Here is an 11,287-nt window from a genome sequence, read left to right as displayed (position 1 = left end):
ATTTTTATCTATTTTATGACTTTAGTTCGTTTATTTTTCCAATTTGATTTATGAACTCCATTTTAGATTTGATTTTCTTTATTTAATGCAATTTGAGGTATTTCAGATTTATGATTGCTTTCTTCTATTTATGATATAAATAATTTGGATTTTTCCTCCCTTTGCTTTGGTTGAGTAATTGGTGACACTTGACTTATCAAACTCAGCTGTTGATTGAAAATTGGAATTTGCTTATTAATTTGGATCCCTCTAAAGCTAGTCTTTCCATAGGAGTTGACTAGGACTTGAGGAATCAAATTGATTAGTCTACTTGACTTTCCTTTATTTAGTAAGGGTTAACTAAGTGGGAGCAATAAACAATTCTCATCACACTTGATAAGGATAACTAGGATGGGATTTTCAGTTCTTATACCTTGCAATGATTTTCATGATAATTAGTTTACTTTACTGCCAGTTTATTTTCCTGCTCCCTATTTCGAAAACCCAAAGGATACTTTTTCATAACCAATAATAAATCATACCTCCCTGCAATTCCTTGAGAGACGACCCGAGGTTTAAATACTTCGGTTATCAATTTTATTGGGTTTGCTTTAGTGACAAACAAGTTTTTTGTACGAAAGAATTTTTGTTGGTTTAGAAGCTATACTTTCAACGAGTGCTTATTTGTAAAATTCTAGACCACGCAAGAATCCGTTCGTCACTTAGTCCAACAGCCACCACTTTCTCCTTTCCCTTGGTAACACTAGCACTGAATTCTCCTTGCACTCTCTCAGTTAGAACACTCTATTTCATTTTTTGAAAATCCTTCTTAGTTGTAATATCAACATCATACAAACCCCATCACCATTCCAATCATCATCACTGTCATCAAAAGTTATTTCCATTGCACTATCTTCAAAACTGTTTTCACTCCACTGTTCATCACGGTTTGCTTTATCAGTGCCATCATCATTCTCTGGCTGGTAGTCATAATCCTCAGACTCATTATCACCTGAAGAATCTGACCTCTCTGCCGATATAAAATCCTCCTCCAACATAGAAGTTTGGGCTTTTGTCACAATCTTGGGCTTCTTACCCACCTTGGTATGTTCAGATGATTGGGCCTTATGCAGTACAATTGGACCAGGCCCAACAGTCTTTACAATGGGTGCACCAGCCTCACCACCATCTTTCTCTTGAACTTCCTCAATTGTACAACCTTTCCTAGCAGTAGCACCATCTTTGTGATCAACAAAAAGCTCCACCATATTGTCCCTCAGTCCAATTCTTCCCATCTCCATTGCATCCTTGTTTGTCTGAAGCATCTTCAGTCCTTCCTCTGTTTCCTCTTTTGGGGACTTATACCACATCGCAGCGATGTTCTCTGCCAAATATCCCTGTTTGACTACTATGTCAGTAGCCTCGAACTTACTCCACCTATCTTTATCACAGTATTCCACTATCGAAGTCTCACCCCACATAGTGTAAAAGTTCATCATCAAACCCAAACTTTCCCCCATCGTGTATCTTGACACTAAAATAACTTATTATCCCAACAACCTGTCAGACAAACATAACATACTCAATAAAATTCTCACATTGATCAACAATAGAAAGGCATAAATTCAATTACTAGGGCAAATTAAAAACTTCTAAAATAAAACAAGAAACAAATATTGAACTATAAAACAATACAATCACACACACAGCATCATCCCATATCAACATGCATTAACATGAAAACCAAATGGGTTGAGGAGATTTGATAAAGGAATACCTGAAATGATCTTCTTCCAGATACGAAAGGTTTCAAACTAACTGCTTTAGTGTAACTTGAATGTTACTGAACGATAATGTCACCTCTCTAGCTTTGAATCGCAATCCTTGAATAAAAATCAGTAGGGTTTGAGGGGTTTTTTTTTTCGTTTCGTGCTTTACAAGAAGAAGAGTCAGTCTCAGAGTAAGTATGTGTTATGTCTCAACGCGGGAACCATCACACGTCTATTAACCTCTACCCCTTCAGTTTGCCACGTCGGACACGCTATTAACAATTTCACTCCCACTTAATGGTAGGACTTGATTGATTCTAATCAAAACTATTTTAGATATAAATAGGACACTTTAAACGTTGAGGACTAAAATAGAATTCACCCCAAATATAAGAGACTAATTTAATACTTTACCCATGTATTTATGAGAGGAAGTCAGTACCACTCATCTCCAAGCTCCGTCCAAAGCTTAAGCTGCAAGTCATCTTTCATTTATAAGACAAAATGCTCATTTTTCAGAACGTGTCAAAAAAAAAACACCCAAAAAAAATCTCTGGACATACTATATAAATTTGCATCTGTACAATATAAAAACTCTAAATAAATATCACTTCAAAAAAACTAGTTTTAGAAACTCATCAAACCCCTTGCTATATTTTGCTACAGCAATCTCGATTCTCCTCTAAATAATTTCTTTGATTATACTCCGAACATAATTAATAACTTCATGGATTTTGCTTTTCTTTAATGATCAACGATTCAGGGATTATATTAAACGCTTATAAATTTGTTCTCCTTGGCCTAACAAACGTGTAATCTGGACATTTATGTGAATCCTAACTAAGGTATTTCAATTTATGGGTATGCTGCATTACCCAAACAGAAAAACGTCTCTTGGCTCTTAAGATTAAGAAATATAGTGTATACACCTATTATTTTCATATAACTGTATAACCATAACATTGAACACTACCCAAGTCAAAGCAAGTCCTGCAAGAAGTCAGGGGAGTACGAACTCAAACTACAGTTACATACTCTTGTTTTTTCTTGATAAAATCAACATCACTATGGCCAGATCTATAGTCTTATTATAAAATTGTTTTACACTATTATTTAATTCAATACTTGAAATTTGTGAAACTTGGAGCAGGATCACATCAATTGAATTGATGGAAATACAAATAGTTCACTTTTCCCACCAAATCCATTTTTTCTTCAATAAGTACAGCTTCTTTCTCTGCTTTGATGTTTCCCCTTTCTGTTGGAGATTCCTCTAAGCATTATAAAATCTCCACTTTGATTATTATTCATATATTGCTAATTACAGGGGGAGCAATGTGTCTAGAAAGGATAACGAATCTCCAAGCTACGCACTTCCATCAGGAGTAAGCAAGAGGATGATGGAAGAGTAACTAAGCATAGGATACAAATTGGCATCAAGAAACTGAGCATACTGCTGTATTGCAATCTCTCTTCCAGGAACATCAGGACTGAGAAAATCATATGGTGCAGGCTTGCTCGTGTCGACAAATGGTTCCCATCTGTATCCAGGACGTTCTGGCAACGTAATCGCAGAAGGTAAATGACTCATGTTGAAAGCAATGTAAATTTCTCCTTTCACTGAGTCCACCTGGGTTCATGTTCATTCCAATTAAGGGTAAGAAGCTATTACTAATGCAGTATCACAACAATGAATATAGATAGCCATGCACTGTGGTGCATAATAAGGACTTAAAAAGCATCTAGGTGACACTGAATGTGGGCAACAAGATAATTGTACCATGGTAAAGGCCACGAAACGGCTAGTTTCAGACCAGTCTGGCATTCCAGGAGAATGACCATGCCACTGCAGCCTCTCCGCTGTTGGGAAGTCATCCAAGCCCAGTGACTCACATTCCCTGTAGGATTCCATTATTAGAATATATGAAAAATACAAGATACCAATAAGAAAGCAAAATGGTACTCACTGGCGGAATTCAGTCATAAGGCGGCAAAATCTGAAGAAGTCTGACGAGGACTCTTCCTTCTTGTCCCATTGGAAGTAATTAAGCTGCAAAAAGCATGAACTCAATGGAATTAATAATATGATGGATGCACATCAAAAGGAGAAAATGAAAATAGAAAAGAGAATCACGTAGTTATCATGACAATAGGTATTGTTGTTTCCCCCTTTGGTATGTCCATATTCGTCCCCCATATATATCATCGGAACTCCCTGATAAGAAACTAGAAGTCAGTAAACAGAATTCCTGCTGTAACTATCAATATGCTGTTAAACTGGGCCTTACTTGGGAAACCATGAGCGAGAGAAAGAAATTTCGCATTTGCCTTTTCCTCAATTTCCTCACCAAGGTGCTAGCAAACTCCCCCTCCTACAGTAGTTTGAGAAATGGAATTAATATTTGATGCAAAATTCGTATTAACTTCAACATACAGCTGCAGCATAAGCTTCAATCTCCAACTATTCTTATGACAAGACCGCAAAACAGCAGCTAGGAACAATTTAGATTCACATACTAGTATGTTACCATCTACATGAAAGTATATCAGAATATTAACAGTAGCATATTTGGCCGTGCTTTGAAATATTAATGGTGTTCAGAGCCATGAAATAATCTTATGATGAACTCTCAGAACAATTCTTTAACATCTACCTGACCACAGTTCCAGCTATTATTATGATTTTCTCCATCATTATTGTCTTCCCCATTTGGCAAGTTATGCTTGTTGTTATAAGTCACCAAGTCAGCCAGAGTAAAGCCATCATGCGCACATACAAAGTTGATACTATTCCATGGTTTTCTTCCTCCTCCCTGTGCCAAAGATATACCTTAATGTCAACCAGACAAAAGCACAAACACAAAAGAAAAGATAGCAACAAAAGACCTAAGCAATGAAATCAGCTGAACTAGATACTAATCCCTGGAGTATACATTTAATGACAAAGTTTGAAGCCAAACAACTAGGATATTTAATATGATTTAGTAGGTAGTATATACTAATAATAGCATATAGCAATCATGCAAAATTAGGAGGGAGTTTAGAGCCAAAAAAGGAACACAATTGTCATAAGAGACAACAGATTAAACCTGATATAAGTTAGGACTGCCACAAAGGCATTCAGCAAATGCTCCAGCAAAGCCATCAGTACCCTTGATAAACTGGCGTACTGTGTCTCTATACTGCAAAATGCAAGAATTGCTCATTAATGGAATACTTTTATGTTGAACCCATAGTTCAAAACCTTTCTGTGTTTGAACATTTGAAAAAGTCAAGATTGATATGCTGTTTTTAATAATCCAATTAACAGAGACCCTACCAATCCACCATTAAGGATAGATCCGGAAATAAATGGTGAAAAGATTATGTAGACAAATATAAATCATAAGCAAATGTAGACAAATATAAATCACAAACAAGGTTTACATGCATTTCGGTGTTCACAAGTTTATCAAATTAAAGGACTTCCGAAACAAATGAGATATGATGCAGTTACTCTGGAATCTCACTTTTCAAGCCACAAGATTAGTTAGGATTTATGTGATATGATGACGTAAAATTGATAAAATTATGATATTTCAGTGTTGCACTATCAAGTTCTCTTTTCCATAAATTTAACCATTTGATGTTGTGCTGCCATATTTTCTTAGTTTCCAGTCACAGCATAATGATGGGGTTATGAAGACAACGTTTATGTATCTGCACTGACCTTCCCATTCCACTCTGACCAAATACCCCAATGAGGGAATGTGCCAACTTGGTAGAGGCCTCCAGCATCCCACGCTTCAGCTATAAGCTAGAAAGAGGAAATTAAGAAACTGCACATATTAGTTACCTGCTTCCAAATGAGTGAATGCTAATATGTAAGGTCAATAATAAATAAAATAAACCAATCAAAATATTTTATGAAAAGTCAAAGGAAACCTTTCTACTTGCATTTGGAAATCCAGGTGAAGCAAGAGAGAAATAGCACCTAGAAGGAAGGGCTACCTAAGAATGCTGTCTAACTTATTCCATCCAAGAAGAGTTAATAAATTCTATAACCTAGTTCCCCATCTTACCCGATTTAATTGCCATATACATCTACTTAGACAAATGAAAATCTATAAGTCCTCAAAGTAAAATCAACCTTTGTACTAGTAATCAAAGGTATAATCTAAGTAGAAAAACCTTCACTCCACGTAGGATTGGATCATTACTGATCATGTCAATCAACGGTGGGCTGCCGAGGGGAGTTCCTGTTGTCATCAAGTCACCTATTGGATCCCCAAATACATTAACTCCATCCCAGAGACTGATGACAAACAAGGAAAGGAAAATAAGAACATTAGTATGAAGCAGTCTCTAGAAAAAATATTGGAGTAAAAGTATGGTACACAACCTGCTTCCCCTCGTCATAATTGAAGCAAGATCAAAGCGAAAACCATCCACATGAAATTCTGTTACCCAATATCTGTTGCATAACAGAAATATAGTTAGGCCTTCAATCCGTACGATAACAACTTGTAAACCCTATAGTAGGTAATACTTGAATGAAATCTGGCCAGAATTCAATAATTTTAACCTATGATATAAATCTAAAGGAATTGTCTATAAGTGAAAGGTAGCATTGTAAGTTAAATTATTTTTCGAGCGGTATGTTTGTAAGGTATAGATTTTACATATTCTCTAATAACTTCAATAAATTGTTTCATGTGTTATTAAATCTCAAATTATGGTATAAAGATGCAGTATATCTTTGGTGAGGTAATTTAGAAACAAAGAAATGCCCATGAGCACAAAGTTAACAATCTTCTAAGAACTAAATAGAAAGTTTTCCAGTAAAAAATTGAGATATAATATTCAAAAAGAAATTTATAATAATTTAAACAGATCCATGAGAAATAACTTCATATAAATATAACACACTGATAATCATAGTAACAGTACCTTAAGCAGTCCACGATAAATTGTCGCACAACTGGATGGTTGCTATTGAATGTGTTCCCACATCCAGAATAGTTATAAAATTCCCCCTTAAAATGTGAGAATAGACCAAATTAACATTAAAAATGATCTAAAAAACAAAACTTGCAGGTGTAAATAGGTTAGCAAATAGTCACAAAGGAAATTGTTAGCTTTAAGGATAAATACCCCAAACAGGTACACAAGCACGAATGGTTCAGGTACAGCTTTGGAATTAAGCATAACAGGGAGTAGGAAAATTGACTGAATCCTCAACTCTTAACTAACTTGTGCAGAAATTGAGAACAAAGGGAATGCCATGATTCCATGTGGGTGTGTACACATTGTGTGTGTATTTCCTGTTAAGGGAAAGAGGAGGAAGCTAAATTTGGGAGTTGGCTTGGGAGAGTGGGGCTGCTATATAGTGCCCTGTTTCTCTTTGCTTGACACACATTTTCTTCTATCTTCTCTTCATCTGTGAGCTGAGATCCAGTCTCATCAGTGTGAATAATACAATCATACTACTTCCTCTAGTCCCCATGTTTGTGGTTTCTTAAAGAAGCATATATCCAGTGAACCAAAAACAAATTCTAGCGACAGAACCTGAGGCCAATTGCTGGAAGCAACATGACTGAGAATTATCAGGTGCGTTAAGTCTAATTTTCATGAATTCACACACCTACAAAAGAACCATTTTTCCTCAACTACATGAGAATCAATATCAAGAAACTAGAACTAATAGAATACCGCATCGTTCCTTAAATGTTTTCTTGTAAACTAAAAGTAGATGATTCTGAAAAGATGATACATATCATATAACATTTTTGGACACTCATAAAAGGAGTTTTGGTAAATATTTAAGTGTATATAGTAAGCCACTCAAGACATTAACTAAGTCAAAAAGAGGTTACAAAATAACCTCTTTAGACCACTGTTAACTAGTTGAGTCAAGATTTAAGATCCTCCATGGCTTCAAATATTCCAACCAATTAGGTGAAGCTGAGAACAAAATATTGAAGTATACCTTAGGCGCTACCATGTAATAAATACTGTTGTCCACACCTCTGAAAGAAATAATGGGACCCTTCTCATTCCCTTCAGCTGTATGATTGAAAACAACATCCATGATAACCTGCTCCAGTAATATAGCAATAAAAACATAATCTAATTCTGAAAAAGATAAAATAAACGAGAATTGACCAAATGAAATCAAATGTTATCCTGGTCACCTCAATGCCACGTTTGTGTGCCTCTTTGATCATGAACTTCATTTCATTAATTCCATCACGGCCACAATTTCTTATACCATTAGATGAGTATCTAATCATTGGTGAAAAGAAATTGATAGTTGAATACCCCCAAAAATTCACCCTGAAAAAGTGAAAGATACAGCATTATCATACTCTTGAAATAAATTTCTTCAAGAAAAAAAGGGGACTTAAAATGAGAATTGTATAGAGCCTAAGTGATTCACTTAAGGAATCTTACTTATAGTCCCCTAGTACAGAATTGTAACTGAAGTATTCCAGCTCATTGAACTCGTGACATGGCATTAATTCTACACAATTTACTCCAAGCTCCTGCAAAATGAATAATTTGAAATTAACACATTATTATGAATTAGTTAACAGCTACGGCATTCGTCTTTCTTTGATGCAGTGATTTAATATACACTTCAAAGGAGAAACATAATGAAATCCAAATTAAATTGTATGTAATATCTACATACCTTCAATTTATGGCATTGATACAACAGTAATATAACAGACAAAGTCACCAAGGCTAGGAGACTCAATCATCGTGCTGGGCACTGTGTATTTGATTTAATACTACTTCCCATTTGAGAACAGTCAGGAAGCTGTACTGTAATTCTCTTTTTTTCATGAATTTCTTTACAATTCACATAATAGCACATAAAAGATCAACAATATACTTTTCCCACTAAAGAAATGAATAAATTATTGAAATTATAACTTCTAACAGTATACCAGCCTGTTACACAGAATATCCACCAGTAAAAAGAAAAGCCCCAAGGAACACTTCAAAAAAATTTTTAAAAGAAAAATATTAAGAAACTTCACCTTTAAGTGGTCAAGCTTCTCCACTACACCGAGATATGTGCCGGGGAACTTAGTCTTGCTTGACTCGTGCTTTGTAAACCCTCGCACATGCATTTCATATATAACAAGATCCTTTTGTGGATACTTCAGTGGTAAATCTCCTTCCCAGTCAAACTAAACAATACCAGAAAGAATAAGTGTATGAAAGTTAGTTTTTGGAAAAGTTTGAGTAAACAACCATAAAATAAATAAAAGTACCTCATTATCATCAGAAGAAGGTACCATGCCAGCCATCTGGGGCCAGCAGTTACCATCAGGTCCTAAAGCTCCAAATTCTCCTCTACTTATTACTGCCTAGACAATGAGCATTACATTATTAAATTAATAAAAAGCTACGCTAAGCAGCCTTGTTAGTTTTGCACAAGTTTGTTTTGAAGATACAGTTGTCACGTATGTAGCAAATGCTAAGTGTGGCTGGAATCTGGATGAAATGGGTGGTTAAAAACTATGAGGTTCTAATCCCATATCTTGGCACATTATTCTGGAAATTCGTAGGAAGTGTTTTGGCTGGGAATTTCTTTTTTCTTTTTCTTTTTTTTTTTCGTTTCATTTAGCAGTGGATATGTATTGCTATTCAGTGTAGAGTGTTCACTAGTGCTTTGAGTAACATTTGATATACATATATAACATTTTAAAAATAATTAAGAGTGTAGAGCTACTAACTTTTGCATAAGGATCCAGCACCACACGAGAAGAGTCAAAGTAGTGTCCCTCTTGTGGAGAAAACTTGCCATCAAATTTGTATCCATACAGCATATCTTTAAAATCTCCTTTTAGGAATACATGCCAGACACCTCCAGTCTTATTTATCAACGGATCAAGAGGAATGCAGTCCATCACTTGATTCTACAGCACAAAAAGAAAATTGAAACTATCGAGACCAACAGACTAATCTGTGAAATCAAGCAGAGGTTTTGAGAATATATTTTGAAGTTACGTGTTCAAAATTTAAGTCTAATTGGTTTGAACTGATTTATTTCGAGTTTCCATTTCTCAAACACAAAAAGTGAAATACTGAGAAAGAAAGAAAGAAAGAAAGAAAGAAAGAAAGAAAGAAAGAAAGAGGAAGAACTTACATGCTGCAAATCAGATAGAGAGATCAAACAGAGAGTGGCTGAGACAGCATTGAGAGAGCAAATGGCGAAATTGACCCCACCATCTTGTGGGGTGGCGCCAAGCGGGGCGGGGTATCCCCTGGAAACTTGGAAGCGGCTACCCAACTGAGGCTTCTCGACGACAGCTGTGTCGGTCTCAATTCCATTCCCTACGGCTGCACAAGTGGTGATATTGAGGTTCTTGGAAACCCTCGTGTTGAGAGGAGTAAGAGTAACTCTAATCCTCCCTCCAAAGTTGGAATGAGAGTGAAGCTCAAGCACCCTTTGAGAAGAGGGTAAGAGGGAGCATGAGGCATTGTGAGTGAGAGTGAAGCACCCCATTGACATTAACACTGGCATTGGGAATGAGAGTGGTGGAGTTGAACATTCATCAAACACAAGGAGTGCAATGCAGGGAAACAAGACTTTCTTTCTAATCCCGATTTGGAAGGTGTGGATTGTAGTCACTCACTTGTGACTCCTTATATTTAATATCATCGTAATCGTAATCATAGTCGAAATGATTATACGCATGAAACAGAAGGAGACAGATGGACGGACATATCTGCTAGTTTCTGAGCGGAGACAAACAACATTCTTGTTCAAGCTTTTTCGTGGGCCACCCCTGTTTTCTTTTACTTTGTTTTGATCCCTTCAAACATAAAGACCCTATTTCATTTTTTTTTTTAAGATGTTTTTATATTATATTTTAATTAATTTCTGTATAATTTATTCCATATTTTTCATCACATATTATTAAATTTTTTTAAAAAAATTTCTTTTAAAAAATAATAAAAAATATTTAATTTAGACTAAAACCAAAAACATAAATAGATTAATTATTAGATTTATTTTAAATTATTTATATAAAAAATATATCACATTCATCAAAATATATATATAAAACAAGTTCTTAAGATTTTTACAAATAAAAAAATAATTAATTTATATTCGCACAATATATAAATAAATTACTATATTATTATTATATTATAGATTAAAATTTACTAATTTAAATTTTGTTTTCATTTTTAATATAAGTATTAGAAATAAATAATTTTTTTATAACAAGATGTAGTGTAATAAAATATATATAATATTAATTAATTTTTTAAAAATTCTAAAAAAATAATTTTTCTAATAAAGTGTTATTAGAAAATTAGCGTTATAAAAGATAATTTCAACCAATATAATATAATAGGTTATTAAATATATTTAATACAAAACACATTGAATATAAATTTTTATTGAGTTTAAATTTTAAATAATTTTTAATTGAATTTCGGATATTTTTATTTTAAAGAGTTAGAATATTTTAACATCATCTTTTTCGTATCTTTTTAATTAAGTCTTTGATTTTTTAAATTATAAACCTTATTTA

At 34.4% G+C, this 11,287-nt stretch overlaps 1 protein-coding gene across 1 annotated transcript; it reads right to left on the bottom strand.

Annotated features, from left to right (window-relative positions):
- Nucleotides 1–2,629: 2,629 nt before the first annotated feature.
- LOC130969432 (isoamylase 1, chloroplastic) lies at nt 2,630–10,508 on the bottom strand. Its single transcript, XM_057895151.1, has 18 exons — nt 9,889–10,508; nt 9,476–9,658; nt 9,011–9,106; nt 8,774–8,926; nt 8,181–8,272; nt 7,922–8,063; nt 7,717–7,824; nt 6,678–6,763; nt 6,130–6,201; nt 5,919–6,042; nt 5,458–5,544; nt 4,838–4,930; nt 4,403–4,561; nt 4,037–4,120; nt 3,883–3,963; nt 3,716–3,798; nt 3,529–3,646; nt 2,630–3,378 (listed from the first exon to the last, which is right to left on the bottom strand). Exons 1-18 carry the CDS (start codon nt 10,264–10,266, stop codon nt 3,115–3,117), a joined length of 2,403 nt encoding a protein of 800 aa, XP_057751134.1. The 5' UTR covers nt 10,267–10,508; the 3' UTR covers nt 2,630–3,114.
- Between the last annotated feature and the right edge of the window lie 779 nt (nt 10,509–11,287).

This window comes from Arachis stenosperma, chromosome 3, assembly GCF_014773155.1.
Source record: "Arachis stenosperma cultivar V10309 chromosome 3, arast.V10309.gnm1.PFL2, whole genome shotgun sequence".
Lineage (NCBI taxonomy): Eukaryota > Viridiplantae > Streptophyta > Magnoliopsida > Fabales > Fabaceae > Arachis > Arachis stenosperma.
This window is presented reverse-complemented; position numbering and strand designations above follow the sequence as displayed.

Coding starts and splice junctions, on each gene's coding strand:
- LOC130969432 (XM_057895151.1), bottom strand. CDS start 10,266: ATGCCAGTGTTAATGTCAATGGGGTGCTTCACTCTCACTCACAATGCC. Junction 8,927..9,010: donor CTTCTTCTGATGATAATGAG/GTACTTTTATTT, acceptor GGTATTGTTTAG/TTTGACTGGGAAGGAGATTT. Junction 6,764..7,716: donor ATTACATGGTAGCGCCTAAG/GTATACTTCAAT, acceptor TCACATTTTAAG/GGGGAATTTTATAACTATTC.